Source organism: Osmerus eperlanus, chromosome 7, assembly GCF_963692335.1.
Source record: "Osmerus eperlanus chromosome 7, fOsmEpe2.1, whole genome shotgun sequence".
NCBI classification, from domain to species: Eukaryota; Metazoa; Chordata; class Actinopteri; order Osmeriformes; family Osmeridae; genus Osmerus; species Osmerus eperlanus.
Window position 1 is genome coordinate 21,665,134 of NC_085024.1, and position 16,983 is coordinate 21,682,116.

General features: G+C 50.7%; 1 protein-coding gene across 1 annotated transcript; it reads right to left on the reverse strand.

Moving 5' to 3' along the window:
- Nucleotides 1–274: 274 nt before the first annotated feature.
- Nucleotides 275–16,912, reverse strand: rusc1 (RUN and SH3 domain containing 1). The gene is made up of 11 exons (XM_062465993.1): nt 16,787–16,912; nt 11,971–15,498; nt 7,304–7,423; nt 7,117–7,193; nt 6,390–6,564; nt 5,526–5,631; nt 2,614–2,660; nt 1,912–2,420; nt 1,591–1,826; nt 1,248–1,421; nt 275–1,142 (listed from the first exon to the last, which is right to left on the reverse strand). The coding sequence occupies exons 2-11, from the start codon at nt 15,359–15,361 to the stop codon at nt 977–979; spliced, it is 5,001 nt and encodes a 1,666-aa protein (XP_062321977.1). The 5' UTR covers nt 15,362–15,498; nt 16,787–16,912; the 3' UTR covers nt 275–976.
- Nucleotides 16,913–16,983: the final 71 nt, after the last annotated feature.

A 16,983-nucleotide genomic window follows, 5' to 3' on the forward strand; every position in this document is an offset into this window, starting at 1 on the left:
TTCAGACACCAGATCACGTGACACAGCACATCCACAGTGTGTGTGGGGGAGGGGCTACTAAAAACTAGAATTGTGATTGGTGATTAAGAGATATGGGGAGAGCAGCAAAATCAAATGGCCGATCACTTACGAGTAAAACTCTTGATCAACCTTGAAAGTTTTATCTTTTAATTATCGCTTATCTGTTTTTCTCGTGTTCATCCATCTTTCTATCTATCTTGGTAAAACCAGTCTATATTCATATACCTATATATATTTTATATGTATATTTATACAGTCAAATAGTTATCATTTAACGCTTAAGAGTTGCAGAAACATGTCAACACACAAACCAGGCCACAGGGGAGGGATATCGGGGTGGTCAGAGAGGTCACAGAACACAGCTACGGGTCACTAAGTTACATCTCTACGCAACAGGAACTACGGGCCAATAATCTAACACGGCTTCCTTCACTGGGCGGCCGGCTGGTCTGAGCCCCGTCTCTACGACGACGCAGCAGGGAAACAAGTGACCAGCAGGCCGCCACGCCTCAGAGTGACCACAGATCTGAGAGCGCGTGGATGAGCTGAATTAAGCACAGATCTCATCCGGCTCAGACTCATCCAGATGCTGCCAGATCTTTGGTCACCGAGGAGAGAGGATGGAGAAACAAGGAACAAGAGATAAATCACCCCGAAATCAAAGATGAGAAGTGTTATAGATTTGAGTTGTTATTGCACACCATCTGTTGTACCTGAAGTGGACCCACTCATGTTCACGTGTGGGTTAGCGCTGCTGTTTACTCACACGGTGAACTGAATACAGCAGATGGTGTTGTAAGCTATGTACCTACATTTCAGACCATCTTGATTTAAGTGTGAACTATCTCTTCCAGAGTATTATTACCTGAACACAACCTCTCATTGTTAATCTTTTTTGTGTTTTTTTTGTTTTTGTTCTTAAATTCTTATATCAGCAGCAATCCGGCAACTGAAGTCACATGATTAAGGAGGTGTAGCCAATGGGCACAAGGCCTTCCTTTTCTCCTTGACGGCAGCGAATCCAGTCGTGGTCGACGCCACCCAAGATGACTAGCTCCTCCCCCTTCTGGAAGCTAAGCTCCGCCCCTGTGCCGGAGTGATCGCACAGTGTCCTGACCGACCTGCAGGGGGCGCACACGGTGTCCGTGATTAGCATACTTCCACACAACCTCGTTAATATCTAAAGGAACAGCAACACGTGTTTGTCCTCCTCCTGTGTGTCCTACCTGAGGGGGCGTGGCTTGTCCATGTCCTCCTCAGTGTCCCCCTCCCTCTGGCTCTCCATCTCTATCTGGCACTTGGCCTCGGGCTCCAGCGCCCTCTTGAGTGTGGGGGTGGAACTGCTGCTGACCATGCGGGTCAAGACAGTCACACCAGGAGCCAGCCACTGAGAGGGACGTCTGGAGAGACGAACGAGAGTGAAGAGGTGGAGGAGAGAGACATAAAGAAAAAAAACAATTATAAAGGAGAATTAAGTGTGTTGTGTGTCGGGGGACAGGTTACATGTACTGAAAGCACACACACACGGAGAGGTCAACACACAAGTCAACACACACAACACAAACTGACCTGCTGGGCGGGGTGGGTGTCATGGAGTCTTTAGAGGCTCCAAACAGTCTCCCAAAGCTCCAGGGGACAGCAGCAGCACCGTCTTCCCGAGGACGCTCACTCCCACTGGGGTCAGTCTGCTGAGCCTGGCCCTGGTGGTCTGGAGGTCTGGAGGTCACCCCTGGGCTCAGCTCTGTCAGGTTCTGGCCCAGCCGGCCCCCCCAGCGCATCACAGCCCCCCATCCCTGCTGGATGACCTTAGCAGAGAACGGACACAATCATTAAGTCAGTACACATCCACCACACACCCCGGGGCATTAAAACCAGCAGAGATGCAATTACCTGTCCGGCCTGCTGGGATAAGCTGGCTTCCCCGTCACTAGGGGGCGCTATGTTCCTTATCTCCTTCTCCTGCACCCACAGAAGCTGAGGGCTTGTCTTCCCCACACCGACAGGGACCTTCACAGACGCCACACTGCCATTGGCCAACTCCCCCAACCCTCCAGCCAGCGGATCAGCCATTGAACAGGAACTTGCTCTGACATTGGTCTCCTCAAGTTCCACGCTCCCAGAATCAAGCTCTGACAGGCTCTCAAAGTAGCTTCTACCCAGCCAATTAGCAGCCGACCCTCGTGGTGAGAGCCTGAACCCTGCATCTTGATTGGGTGGGCTGGGGATGTTTGGGCTTTGATTGGCTGGCTCGAGATGGTGGTGCTGGAAGAGCAGGTCAAGGTTAAAGGTCAGCAGGCCCAGCGGCTGCAGCAGGAGGAGGAGCTCTTCAAACAGAGGCTGGCAGGAAGTCGAGGACAGGCGCATGAAGGAAGTGGGCCGATAAAATGTCTCCAGCACGTCTGGGAAGAAAGAGGTAGAAAGTGAGTCTTAACGACAGAGACTGACAGCCCTGGTGAAGGACTCTGAGGCTGGCAGCCCTGGTGAAGGACTCTGAGGCTGGCAGCCCTGGTGAAGGACTCTGAGGCTGACAGCCCTGGTGAAGGACTCTGAGGCTGGCAGCCCTGGTGAAGGACTCTGAGGCTGTGAACTTACCACTGCAGGACTGCAGGTGAGAGAGCCAGAAATCCAGCAGCTTGTTGCTGTGAGAAAAAAAATAATAAAAATGTTTGAATATGAGAATATGCATGTCTGTGTTACACACAGAGATGGAAAGTTAAGTTTGTTGCTGTACTTTTTTCGCAGATTTTTTCACATCTCTGCAACAGTGTAATGATAGTGTAATAAGTGTAACAACAGTGTAATAACAACATAATAACAGTGTAAAAACAACATTTGGAAAGGTTGAAAACAAGTTTTGAAAAAACTAGAAACTTTTTGGTTTTGTGTTGTGTGTGGAAAAAACAGCAAACAACAAAAATCGTAAGCTAGTCTTAGAAAGCTACCATGGTGCAAGGTAGACAGTGCAACAAGAATATACAGTTAGGTCCATAAATATTTGGACATTGACAATTTTCAGCATTTTGGCTCTGTATACCACCACAATGGATTTGAAATGAAACAATCAAGATGTGCTTTAAGTGCAGACTTTCAGATTTAATTTCAGGGTATTTACATCCAAATCAGGTGAACGGTGTAGGAATGACAACACATTTTATATGTGGCCCCCCCCTTTTTAAGGGACCAAAAATAATTGGACAAACTAACATAATCATAAATCTAATTGTCACTTTTAATACTTGGTTGCAAATCCTTTGCAGTCAATGACAGCCTGAAGTCTGGAACCCATAGACATCACCAGACACTGGGTTTCGTCCCTGGTGATGCTCTGCCAGGCCTCTACTGCAACTGTCTTCAGTTCCTGCTTGTTCTTGGGGCATTTTCCCTTCAGTTTTGTCTTTAGCAAGTGAAATGCATGCTCAATTGGATTTAGGTCAGATGATTGACTTGGCCATTGCAGAAAATTCCACTTCTTTGCCTTAAAAAACTCTTTGGTTGCTTTCGCAGTATGCTTCGGGTCATTGTCCATCTGCACTGTGAAGCGCCGTCCTATGAGTTCTGAAGCATTTGGCTGAATCTGAGCAGATAATATTGCCCGAAACACTTCAGAATTCATCCTACTGCTTTTGTCAGCAGTCACATCATCGATAAATACAAGGGAACCAGTTCCATTGGCAGCCATACATGCCCACGCCATAACACTACCTCCACCATGCTTCACTGATGAGGTGGTATGCTTTGGATCATGAGCAGTTCCTTCCCTTCTCCATACTCTTCTCTTCCCATCATTCTGGTACAAGTTGATCTTGGTCTCATCTGTCCATAGGATGTTGTTCCAGAACTGTACAGGCTCTTTTAGATGTTTTTTGGCAAACTCTAATCTGGTCTTCCTGTTTTTGAGACTCACCAATGGTTTACATCTTGTGGTGAACCCTCTGTATTTACTCTGGTGAAGTCTTCTCTTAATTGTTGACTTTGACACAGATACGCCTACCTCCTGGAGAGTGTTCTTGATCTGGCCAACTGTTGTGAAGGGGTTTTTCTTCACCAGGGAAAGAATTCTTCTGTCATCCACCACAGTTGTTTTCCGTGGTCTTCCGGGTCTTTTGGTGTTGCTGAGCTCACCAGTGCGTTCTTTCTTTTTAAGAATGTACCAAACAGTTGATTTGGCCACACCTAATGTTTTTGCTATCTCTCTGATAGGTTTGTTTTGATTTTTCAGCCTAACGATGGCTTGCTTCACTGATGGTGACAGCTCTTTGGACTTCATATTGAGAGTTGACAGCAACAGATTCCAAACACAAATACCATACTTGAAATGAACTCTAGACCTTTTATCTGCTCCTTGTCAATGAAATAACTAACTCCCATGAGGGAATAACATACACCTGGCCATGGAACAGCTGAGCAGCCAATTGTCCAATTACTTTTGGTCCCTTAAAAAGGGGGGGGGGGCACATATCAAATGTGTTGTAATTCCTACACCGTTCACCTGATTTGGATGTAAATACCCTGAAATTAAAGTTGAAAGTCTGCACTTAAAGCACATCTTGATTGTTTCATTTCAAATCCATTGTGGTGGTATACAGAGCCAAAATGATGAAAATTGTGTCAATGTACAAATATTTATGGACCTAACTGTATATATATTTTTTTTTAAAGTGATGATGTCATGTTCAACAGGTAGTGGCTACTTTTTACTTGTATTCTATTTCTTGTTTTTTTAATGTTTTATTGAATGTTCTTACTTGTTTTAAATCTTGTTTTCTTTTACATTATGTTTTGATGCTTTTAAAGGTGTTATGTGAAGCACTTTGAATTGCCTTGTTGAAATGTGCTATACAAATAAACTTGACTTGACTAAGTAAATGTCAGAGCCCACACTTATTTACTTTAACTTGAGTGAAAAAGTGTAGCACTTCAACTTTTACCAGAGTCTTTTTAAACATGAGTATCTGTAAATTCTACTTGAGTGAAGGATGTGTGTACTGTACCATCTCTGGTTACACACCTACTACACAGCACATTTCAAAGTGTTAATTTAACATCAGGTGTGTTATATATAAGGAGTGTTTATAAAGGTCCCCTCATGAAATGCCCCTATATAAACCCTAATGGTGTTAAATTAGCTGTGAGATTTACTGTGTTTATATGAGTTGACATCATCCGCTGTCATAACACTAACATCATCCGCTGTCATAACACTAACATCATCCGCTGTCATAACACTAATTGGAAAAAACATCCGCACTTCCATTTAGCCTTTTCTCCATCTGCTGTGTGTGAGCTGGCAACATGCGGCTCGATGACTCAAGGATCCATCACAGGCCCCAGGAGAGGAGGAGAGAGGAGTGGAGGAGGAGGGGAGGAGGAGAGGAGGGGGGAGAAGAGGAGGGGAGGAGAGAGGAGGAGAGGAGGAGGATAGGAAGAGAGGAGGAGAGAAGAGGAGAGGAGGAGAGGAGGAGTGGAACAGGCAAGTGGAGGAGCGTGCAGGAGACGTGTCTTACTTGAGCAGGCCGAGCAGGAAGGCGTTGAACCTGTGTTTGCTTTGTCTCAGCTGTGTTAGCTCTCCAACACGAGTCTGAATGCTGTGCAAGGCTGCGGTACCAGCCCCTGGAGGGTGGAGGGCAGGGGGGGGGGGGGGGGGTGGAGAGGAGGTGGGGGTCAGAGAAAAACATGGTTTTGGCTCTGAAAACAAATCGATGTTGAATCAATATGTTATGTTGACGTGAACCTGAATTTACTGACATTGAAATTAAACAAGAACAGATCACTGATAATAAGGCTGAGAAAGCTAGGAGGAGGGACAAGAGAAGAGGAGCAGGAGGAGGAGCAGGAGGAGGAGGAGGGAGGAGGAGGAGGGGGGAGGAGGAGGAGGGGGGAGGAGGAGGGGGGAGGAGGAGGAGGAGGGAGGAGGGGGAGGGGGAGGGGAGAGGAGGAGGAGGAGGAGGAGGGGGGAGGAGGAGGAGGGGGGAGGAGGAGGAGGAGGAGGAGGGGGGGAGGAGGAGGAGGAGGAGGAGGAGGAGGAGGAGGAGGAGGAGGGGGGAGGAGGAGGAGGAGGAGGAGGGGGGGAGGAGGAGAAGGGGGGGGAGGAGAAGGAGGAGGGGGAGGAGCAGGATGAGGAGATGGAGGATGGAGGAGGAGAGTGACTCAACAGAATAACGAGTACAACGGGAGAGTGAGAGAAAGAGGAGAGAAATGGAGAACAAAGGCAAGACTGACACAAAGGAGGTTATAATGAGAAAAATCAATAACCACACGTCTGTCAGAGTGAAAGAAGCCTTTGATATGTTGTTTATGGAGTAGAGAGGGGCTGTCTTGTCTGTACTGGAGGGCCATTCTCCTCGGTACTGAGCCTCAGTGTTTCCTACCTGACTTGGTGGAGGCCTGGACCAGTCCCCAGGCTGAATTTGGCCTCCTGCCTGAAATAAGGTCATTCTGGTGGGGCTTGAGGCCATCGGACAGAAGGCTGCGCAGGGCGGGGCAGAGGCACTGCAGCGCCAGGCGACCCACAGACGGATTCACACTACTGTCTCCTGACAGCGCCTGCACAGGGGGAGGAGAGGGAGAGGGAGAGGGGGAGGAGAGGGAGAGAGGGGGAGGGAGAGAGGGAGAGGGGGAGGGAGAGAGGGAGAGGGAGAGGGAGAGGGAGAGGGAGAGGGAGAGGGAGAGGGAGAGGGAGAGGGAGAGGGAGAGGGAGAGGGGGAGGAGAGGGAGAGGGGGAGGGAGAGGGGGAGGGAGGGAACAGGTGGAGAGCAGGAGACGGAGAAGGTGAGGGGTGAAGAAGGAGGGCATAGAGCCAGAAAGATGGATGAGCATGGAGAGAGTGGAGGAGAGGAGAAGAGGAGGACACAGAGGGAGAGAGAGAAATGAAGGGGTGGTAGGGAAGCAGCCTGGAGTTAGTGCACAGGGAGGGTCATGACTAATGACAAGAAGGGACTATGGTCATTCTAGTAGTACCTCATAAACAGGCTATGGACATGAGAGAAAAGACAGATAGACAGAGGGGAGAGAGGAGAGGTAGATTTCAACAATTATTTTATGGATGACAGGAGTATTGGAGGCAGTGTATTCTGCGTGGGTGTATACAGGACTGACCTTCTGTACCAGGGTCCTGGAGGAGCTGAACTGGGACAGCACCGCCTCCACCGCCACGCTGACCGAACTGACCAGAGCTGCGAGGAGGATCAACCAATCAGCACGCTACGCATCCCACGAGGGGGGAACACATGCAGTATGACACCAGGCAGCGTAAACTGTGTACGGTGTGTGAAGGTCGCATCACCTCTCTTTTCCTGCAGGCACAGAGAGGACAGCCCAAGACCTCTCACAGGACCCCGCACATTTTCTCCCATCCAGGAAGTCAAGCCTTTTTGTTCCGAACCGGCGAACGACACACACAGAAAAACAACCTGATCAGGAAACATTCAGCTCTAAAGAATACCAGAACGTGAATAAGCGTTATTAGTATCATTAGTGGGAACAGGTAGCCAGGTGGTAGTCGAGGCAACGCACACAGCAGCAGAGGAGCAGTCTAGCCAGTCGTGTCTCCTGGATCATAGCAACACTCTCATGGGGGAGAAGGGGGGGGGGAGGAGGGGGGGATGAGGGGGGAGGAGGGGGGAGGAGGGGGGGAGGAGGAGGTGACTGGAAGCACACATCCATAGGAGGATCGTTGGCCATGCATTAACCTTGACACGCACATTAACGCTTGCAAACTCTCTCTCACACACACACACACACACACAGAGAGGGTCCTGGGGGGTCTTTCTCTCTATCACACACACACACACAGGGAGGGTCCTGGGGGGTATGGGAGATCCTACAGTTTGAACACCTCAAACAGAAACCAAAACACATGCAAGACAGGTTTCAGCACGATAAGCACATTTCAATCTTAGTTTGGCCTTTATACTAATCCTACAACACAAACCAGGTATATAAATGTAGCTGTAACATTTATACACTCAACACTGTGTTAGTTTCAAGCCTGGCCTGTAGCCAGTAGCACACACACATTATCAGTGAAGAAGCCATGAACTTATCTAGGTTAATCATTTAAACACACATGCAATATCAACACAACTAGACAGACAACACGGATGTCTACAGACAGACAGACAGACAGACAGACAGACAGGTAGGCCACAGAGGTAGACAGACTGAGAAATATGATCAGCCTAAGAGAGTACGAAGCTTCTCATCTCCTCTGCAGATCTGAGGGAACCGTGCTGATGTCAGCAGTGTCCAGGGAGCTTCTGCCAAATGACTCACACCTATCCAGTTCCTTCAGATCTGCACAAACAGGAGATACGAGGTGGAAAGGCCCCTATTCAGCCCAGACAGACAGACAGACAGACAGACAAACAGACAGACAGGCAAGCGAGCAGGATGTTAGAAAGACAGAGTGACGGACCGAGGGGGTGTGAGAGAGAGAGAGAGAGAGAGAGAGAGAGAGAGAGAGAGAGAGAGAGAGAGAGAGATATGAGTGTGTGTGTGTGTATGGCTGCACATCAGTGTGTGTGTGTGCAGAGCGAGTTGAGAAAGAGAGAGAGAGAGAGAGACAAGAGAGAGTTCTTACTCAGCGCACAGGGCAGCGGTGGAGTCTGGTTGAGTGTCGGGGGGGCAGGGGGCTTCCTGGGGGGGATGGGCGGGTACAGGTAGGGGTAGTAGAGAGGGGCAGCCAGGGCAGGGAGGGTGTGCGAGCGGGGGAAGAGGGGGGAGCCGAGACGGGAGCCCTCCAGTCCAGGAGGGGGAGCACCGGAGCGCAGAGGGGGGGAGAGAGCTCCGATGGGGGAGAGGCGGGGAGGGGCGCCCCGGTGCAGGGGGCAGTTCTTGGGATGGTAGAGGTAGTATGTGGGCAGTGGTGGGAGGTCTTTGCAAGCCCTGGTCATGTTGCGGTTCCTGCCCGGCTGAGGGGAGCTGTGTGTGAGCTGTGAGCTGTCTACGTAAGCAGAGTCACCGAGTGTGTTTGAGGGTGCGTCTGCGTGTTCTACACCCACAGTGCGTGTGTGGGCATACGTCAACATGGCTTCCATGTTTTTATACGGGGTGGTGCAGCCTTGATTGCGTGTGTTGCCGCCGCCAGGTGTGAGCATGCCTGTGTGGGCGGGGGGGCGTTTCTCAGAGTCAGCGACGTACAGCGAGTCAAAGTTACTGACAGAGTCACGGCCGAAGCCATGGTCCACGTCTGCTTTCGTCTGAGAGTCGTTTACGTAGCGATACACCGAGTCTATGTTTCTCTGGAAGTCGCCTCCGTAACCACGCAGTGAGTCTAAGCCTTCATCGCTCTTGGAGTCAGAGTCAGGGCTGCCTCCAGTCCTGCCTCCAGTCCTGCCCCCATGGTGATACCCTGAGTCTCTGTCTGAATCTGGGACGCTGTGGGGAGGGGAAGGAGGTGGGGACGGGCTGGGAGGCCTAGCTCTGGGTTGGGGCTCCGCAGGGTGAAGGGGCGGGGCCTCTGGTCTGGCTGGGATGCTGCAGAAGCCTGGCCGGTAGCGGGGGAAGGCGGAGTGCAGGAAGTAGGGGTAGGGCTGGGGTTGGGCGCAGGCTCGGGCGAGGGACAGAGGGGGCGAGGACACTGCTCGCCCAGAAGCCGTGGAGGCAGGGCAGGGGCAGCAGGGAGAGGGGAGGAGGGGCAGGCGAAGAGGGTTAGGGGGGCAGGGGTAAAAGGCAGGGGGAGGAGGGGCAGGTGAGGGGGGTGAGGGGGGTAGGGGAGGGGGGTGAGGGGGGCAGGGAGGAGGAGGGGAAGCAAAGCCAAACGTTTAACAGAACGGTGAGGAGGGATGAGAAAGAATGAGGAGAAGAAAATAAAACCAACGTAGCAAATAAATGGGAAGGAGAGAGAAAGATGAGAAAATGTTAGTGTCCGACGAGAGAAGAATGCAGATTCATGAATGTAAACCGGCAGAACTCTTGAGAAAACATGCAATATCAACATGACCACAGGTCTGAATGTCTGGTCCAACACACACATACACACACACACACAGATACCCACAGTGCATAACAGTCAATGGAGGCGAGTTATGAGCCGTAGTCAAAGTTCTGAGTTTAAGAGGTCTAGATAACTGAAGTACATTTATATATATATATATATATATATATATATATATATATATAACCTGTGATTCCCTGGTGTCACTGGCAGCTTCTAGTTTCAGTCTCTAGAACTCCTCCAGCCTTTCATCCCGTCTACACCTTGTTAACCCTGCTCCTGTCATGAGCAGGGTTTCGCTGGTGATACAATGCAGCAGGTATCACCTCTGAATCACCTCTCTCTCTCTTCTCTCTCTCTGACTCTCTCTCTCTGACTCTCCCTCCCTCCCTCCTCTCCCTCTCCAGGGCTTCAGTACAGTGTTATGCTGAGTCAGTCTTCAGAGTTCTGTTACTGCAGTCACACTGTCCTTCTCTTCACTTGACTCCACATTTGTTACTATCGACACCACACTTTTGGTGTAACGTGACTGGCTTAAAGCTTAAAGTTAAAAGACCACAATACCTTGTCTCGTCTTGTCTTGTGTGGAGCTTATTGTCTTTCAAACACAGCCCAACTATAGCACTTCCTGTTTTTCTGGCACTGTGTCTCTGTCATTGGTCACATAGGCAGAGTCCCGCCCCCTTTTTTTCTTAAAGGTATACACAACCTTCGGCTTCCTGACAGAGACGGTGGTGAAGTGGTGAAGGTTTCCCGGTGATAAGAGCGCATGCTTTAGTTTCTCATGGAACAAACACTCTGCTGGGAGAACATCAACAGCTTGGAGTGTTGCACACACACGTGATTATACACACTTAACCTTTTTGAACGTGTCACAAAGACCAGAGGAAAACTAGGTTCAACCACATCAAGATATGTTCCTTCCATTAGCCCTACACTTATCGACACAGATAGTCTAAACACGAACCACAAGGCTTCTGTACACAGGTTGAAAATGAGTTAAGGAAATATGATATGAGTTAGATGTGCCTCTGGGAGATAAGCCCAGCAGAGAGACCAGAGATAGTGAGGAGAGGAGAAACAAAGGTTAGGTCAAGGACAGACGAGAGGAAGGAGGAGGTGGAGGAAAGCAGCATAAATGACTCACCAAAATAAGAAGATAGACTGACAGGGGGAGGGGGGGCAAAACAGGGTCAGATCATCAGTCAGACAAAAAGACATGAGAGGAGAGGACGGAAATGAAACACACAGGTAGGTGTGAGAGAGAGGCGTACGCGGACGGGAAGATGGAGAGAACTGGAGGGCACGCAGGGATGGAGAGATGGAGCAGGAGGTGGAGAGCCACATGGGCTCTCCATTACCCCCCACCCTGGTCTGCAGAGTGGATGAATAATTGAATAAGGCAGCGATGACATCACACCCAGATCACCATGTCCACAGGAAACAGCTGGTAGCGATTCCCGTATCTATTCTCCTCACATCATCTCCTCTCTCTCTCTCTCTCTCTCTCTCTCTATAATCATCATCTATTTTCCATCTCAGTTTTTTCATACGTAACTTTGTGGCCTGCACTGACAAAGAATGAGTGCAAAACTGAACCCCATCTCTCAGTTTCTTCATCTATCTCCATCTGTTACTTTCTTTCTCTGTGTATTTTTGGACAGAAAGTGGTCGTGCACCATTTCCTGTCAGTAGTTACCCACATTCCCTCTCAAAAGGAAAACTCATTTGCTTCACAGACAGTGGCAATTTCTATGGAGTGACATTAGGAAATGCTATGTCTCAAAATTTCCACCTGCTCAAATCCTGTTATTTGCTCATAATCGTCATAATCGTAATCTTATGGCACTATCTTCACTATTAGAGGCATACTACTGAACACCCTCATCATCACCACCATCATCACCACCATCACCACCATCATCACCATCATCATCACCACCCTCATCACCACCATCATCATCATCACCACCCTCATCACCATTACCACCATCATCATCATCATCATCATCACTCACCTGTGGTTCTGGACTCCAGTGTTCTTCCTCCATCCGCTCTTCCTCTCACCTCCATCTCTTCATCTCCTTTTCCTTCCTCATCCTCCCTCATCTCTCCATCCCCTTCTCTCTCTCGCCCCCTCGTCCACAGGTCCCCCTCGCTGGCTGAGCACCCAATCTTCTGTGACGGGCGCACTTCGGGTTGTCCAATGTTATCATCCTCTTTCTGGAACATTTCTCTAAGGGCAGCCAATGAGGTGAGAGGGGGCGGGTTCATGAAGACGGCCTGAGCCTGGGAGGTGTACTCCCATTGGACGTCGTCCCCGTCTGTCTTCTCCCTCCTCCATTTGAGGTTGTAGAGTATGTCAGGGTCAGGGGTGACAATGTTGGGGTCGGGGTCTGGGTCGGTTATTATCTGAGTGGCGGGGAAGCTGGTCTTGCTACGGTTACGCAGCTCCTTGAAGGTTGTCACATTTGACCCAGACCCTGACCCTGACCCAGACCCTGACCCCCTCCCTGAGGTAGACCCTGAAGAGGATGTCGTCTTCGGGGAGGTTGTTGTCTTAGGGGAGGTTGTTGTCTTCGGGGAGGTTGTTGTCTTCGGGGAGGTTGTTGTCTTCGGGGAGGTTGTTGTCTTCGGGGAGGTTGTTGTCTTCGGGGAGGTTGTCGTCTTCGGTGGATTCACCAGCTCATGTTTTCTCGGGGGCAGTGGTGGCGTTTCCCCGTCGGGTGAAAACGCCATCAGCCAATCAAATCGGTCAGGTCTGAAGGAGTTGGCAGTGAGGGTGCAGACTTTGATAGGAGGCAGGGTGGGGGGGACTGGGGGTAAAGGTCGTGGAGGAGGAGGGGGAGGGGGATCCGAGAACACAGGGGAGTAACTGAAAGTCCCAAAGGTCATGTTTGTAGCTTTCTTATCAGCAGTTTTGCTGAGGCCAGTGCTGTAGGAGGGTTCAGGGGCCCCGAACCCACTTCTTCTGTTCCTTCTCTTCGCCATCTCGGTAAAGGAGGTGGTCCTCAGTGGACTCCTGCTCTCCTCCTTCTTGGCTTCTTCTTCTTCTGCTTCTCCGAGTGCGTCCATCCCTCTATGCCTTTCCACATCTAACTTTCCTCCATCTCTCCATCCATCCAAAGTCATCCCTTCTATATCATATTCCTCCTCCCCCTTTCTGTCCTCCCTTCTACGAGTCCCTCGTTCCTGTGGCTCTTCAGGTCTGCTCAGGTGGAGGTTCACACCCTCTCCCTGCTCCTCCAGTCCCCCAACACAGACCCCCAGCTCTGGACTCAGCTTCTGAAGCTCTGCTTGGGTCAGTCCAGCCAGCATCAGAAGCTTCCGGATCTCTACATCCAAGGCATGGAAGGAGGGAGGAGGAGGCAGGGCTGGTGGGGGGGGGACGGCAGGGGGGGAGGAGGTGGAGATGGAGATGACTGGGTGAGGGGGGAGAGGAGGGGGACGCGAGGTGGGGGGGGGTAGGCAGAAGGGGGTCTTTTCCTGTTCCGCTTGGAGAGCGGCCAGCCTCTGCGCCTCCTTGCGGGCGAGGTGTCGCCTCCGAGGCGGAGGGATGGGGGGGAGGAGGGAGGGAATGGATGGGGGAGGAGGGCCAGCGTAGAGGGAGAAGTAAGGGATGGGCTGAGAGACCGGGAGAGGAGGAATGGATGGAGGAGACGGGGGCAGGGGTTTCTCACACCTGAAGGTGGAGAACGAGGGGGAGGTTGGGGAGAAGGTGGAGAGGATGGGGCTGGGTGAGGTGCAGATGGAGGAGGGCTCTCGGCTGATGTTGATGTAGGTGTGGAGGTCAGAGTTCACGCTGGCGTGGCGGGCGGGTGGTTTGGGAGGTCTAGGCGGAGGCTCCACGGGAGACGGAGTCAGAGAGTCTGAAGCCAGGGTCTCCTCGGAGTCTGAAGGGGCTGTGAGGTCCACACCAGCATCAGAGAACTCCTGGGAATCTCCCAACGACTGTCTTTTGTACAGCTTCCAGGGAATGTCGACGTTCCCCATCTCATCCAAAACATCGGAGAAATCCGCCTCTCCCAGATCGGCCAGATCCAGACCCTTCTCGTGGAGCCTGGTAATGTGGGCCAGCTTAACCTGTCTGTTGACCTTCTCCAGACCATCCAGGTGATCCAGTCGATCCCTCAGCAGCTCTCCCGAGGGATCCCCATCCAGGTCCCAGCGAGCCACCTGGATCACCTGACTGAAGCGTTCCATCTTTCCGAACTCTCCCATCGATTCCAGGAAGTCCATGAGGCCCAGTTTACTGACCCCTGAACCCAGATGCCCTGCCTGGCCTTTGATTCCCAGGTAGTCGGACGAAGGGGAGGCAGGGGCAGAGGGGTACCCCTCGTCGGGGGAGCAGAGGGGAGGGGGGGAACGCGACGCAGAGCAGAGAGAGGAGGGGTCGGAGACCTGAAGAGGCAGGGTGGGGGGCGAACTAGAAGGAGGGTAGCATTCAGGAGCCTGAGCAAACGCATGATCCTGGGGTGAGAGGGCAATAGAGAGATCAGAGTGCGTCTGGGAACAGGAGAGAGACATGGAGAGATCCGCGCAGTCCAGGTCCAGATCGGAGCAGGAGCTGATGGAGGTGGAGGAGGAAGAGGTGGAGGAGGAGAGAGAGAAGTCTAAGAGGGAGGGAGGACAGTCACAGCACGAGGGGACAAGCGTGTCATCGTCATCTTCATCATCAACTCCCTCCTCTTCATCGTCATCTTCGTCCACATCAACCTCGATATCAACATCCACGCTGCTTCCCTCCTCCTCCTCCTCCTCCTTCTTGTTGTCCACGTTCGAGCTCTCCTTTACTTTCTGTACCTCCAGTTCCAGAGCAGCAAGGGGGGAGGAGGCGTCAAGTGGCTGGGGCTGGGCGGGACTGGCCTGGGGCTGGGCTTGGGCCTTGACCCCTGACCCCTCCTGCCTCAGTGGTGGGGGTGGAGGAGGAGGCTGGAGTTTGAGTTGATGTCTGATAGAGACCGTGTTGTTGTTGTTGTGGTTGTGGTTGAACATGCTGTTGTTGTCCTGTGGAGAGCGCCCATCACAGCATAGACACGGCAGGCTGGGCTCGTTACAGTTAGGATCCAGGACAGGAAGAGGAGGAGGAGGAGGAGCTACGTTAGACACTGCTGCCGCACGGATGCTCTTGGGTTTGGGTTTGGTGGCAGGGCCGGAGGTCTGCTTCTGTAGGCCCAGTCTAGACTGAACCACAGGCCCACGTGCCTGGGCCCCCACCTTCACCCTGGAAGACTCTGGGGGCACTTTGGTAGGTCGACGTGGCGAGGAGGTGGAGAGGGTGTTCATGTTTTTATCTTCCCTCCGGAAAGCCGGGCCATGGGGCTTCGGTTCCACGCTGGTGTTGGTTCTTCTGCTTGTGTCGAATCGTCGAGGCCTCAGGGGCAGCGCGGCGCGGGAGGAGTGCATTGCGGAAGCCGTACTTTTGCGACCGTCAGTTATTTCTGTTGCTATAGAAACCTGGATTGGGTTTTCTATCTAAAGACCGGAAGGATCCAAACCGAGACAGGCCATGGCAGTCACATTCTGGCACGAGTCCAACGGTCCTGAAACATCAAAAGAGATACGGGAGTCAGCGGACACTGGACGCTACGTCACCATGTTCCATAATCAGCACAAGAGACCTCGATCTTGTTATGTTCAAATTTTAAATATTATTACATCTTTGAAGTTGAAACCATCCCCTGGACCCTTCATCAAACTGGGCTTTCTTAGCTACATAATTAACCGAGTGCTGGGAGCGGCTGGATCTAAATCTTTTTTTTCTTCCTTCTCTCCCTCTCTCCTTTCCAAACTCACTAAACGCAGGAGCCCACATAAACACACAACCCCCCCCCCCCCCTCCCTCTGCCAAATGTCAGCTGAGATCTCCACAAAAAAAATAGCTTCAACTAATTAACAATTACCAACATCCCTCAGCATCTTAGCCTTGAGATTCCGCTCAATTGAGCCATGAAGGCACAGCCTTCAGAAGAGATTTAATGTGAAGTCTTTCTCTATGTATCTTAATGCTTCCGTTTCCCCCACTATCATTTTCACATCTTTCTCTTTCTATAGTGTTTTTCTTTCTGTTATACGCACAAATACACACACACTCTCACTGCTTTGGTTTACTGTCGTAGATAAATACATTGATAAAGGGAAACTTTAAGATTACACTCAATGTAGTGTTTAGACATACTGTACATTCTAGGACGCATAAACATACCAGTATATTCTAGAACAACTAGAGCAGAAAATAACCAAGCAGCAGCACAGTGACTAACAGCGAGTCTGTCTTTTTAAGGCACATCCACCGTAGGCTATACTGCTCATATTCCTCGGTGCCCTTCATATCAAACGGCCGAAAATATACTGTAAATCACTACCAAAAAGCGCTTATTTCGGGCCTAACTCAAGCCTTTAGTTATGCACGAGAAATCTTGAAAAAAGCAATAACTGTACAGCGGATACACCGCAGAAGAAATACTCTCCTATCAGGCATATCTTCAGTATTTACCACCGTATTTATCGATCCAATAGAGCTGATGGAGACGGGGAGCGGGGAGAGGGGCTGGATATAGGTAGTATACCCCAAGCCGCAGCGCCCTAACATATCCACCCCCGCTTTTATCCAGTGTAGCCCAATGAAATAAGGCCCATAAAAATATAAAACCTTATAAATTCTTGAATGTAATGAATAATTGTTCCTTAGGCAACAGCCAAATCAAAGACATCCTAATGATGATGATGATCTCAGGGTCAGTGGATCTTGTGAAATGTAGTCGAAATAAATGTAAAAGGTAATGTAGGCTATTAAAGAAAAAACGACCAAAGTTAAAAGAACGTACTCACCGTCAGTGTAGTTTAAAAGATGGAGATGTAAGAATCCGTCTCGGATGCGAGCGCCGCGACCCCTCCAACCGAGAAATGATTCCAAGATACAGCGAGAGCATCTCCTCTCGCGACCACCTCCTTCTCTCTCGTCATCGCCCTCCGCCCATTCGACGCAATCAGTAACCACACCTCTGTCCTACCTCACCAGTACATCC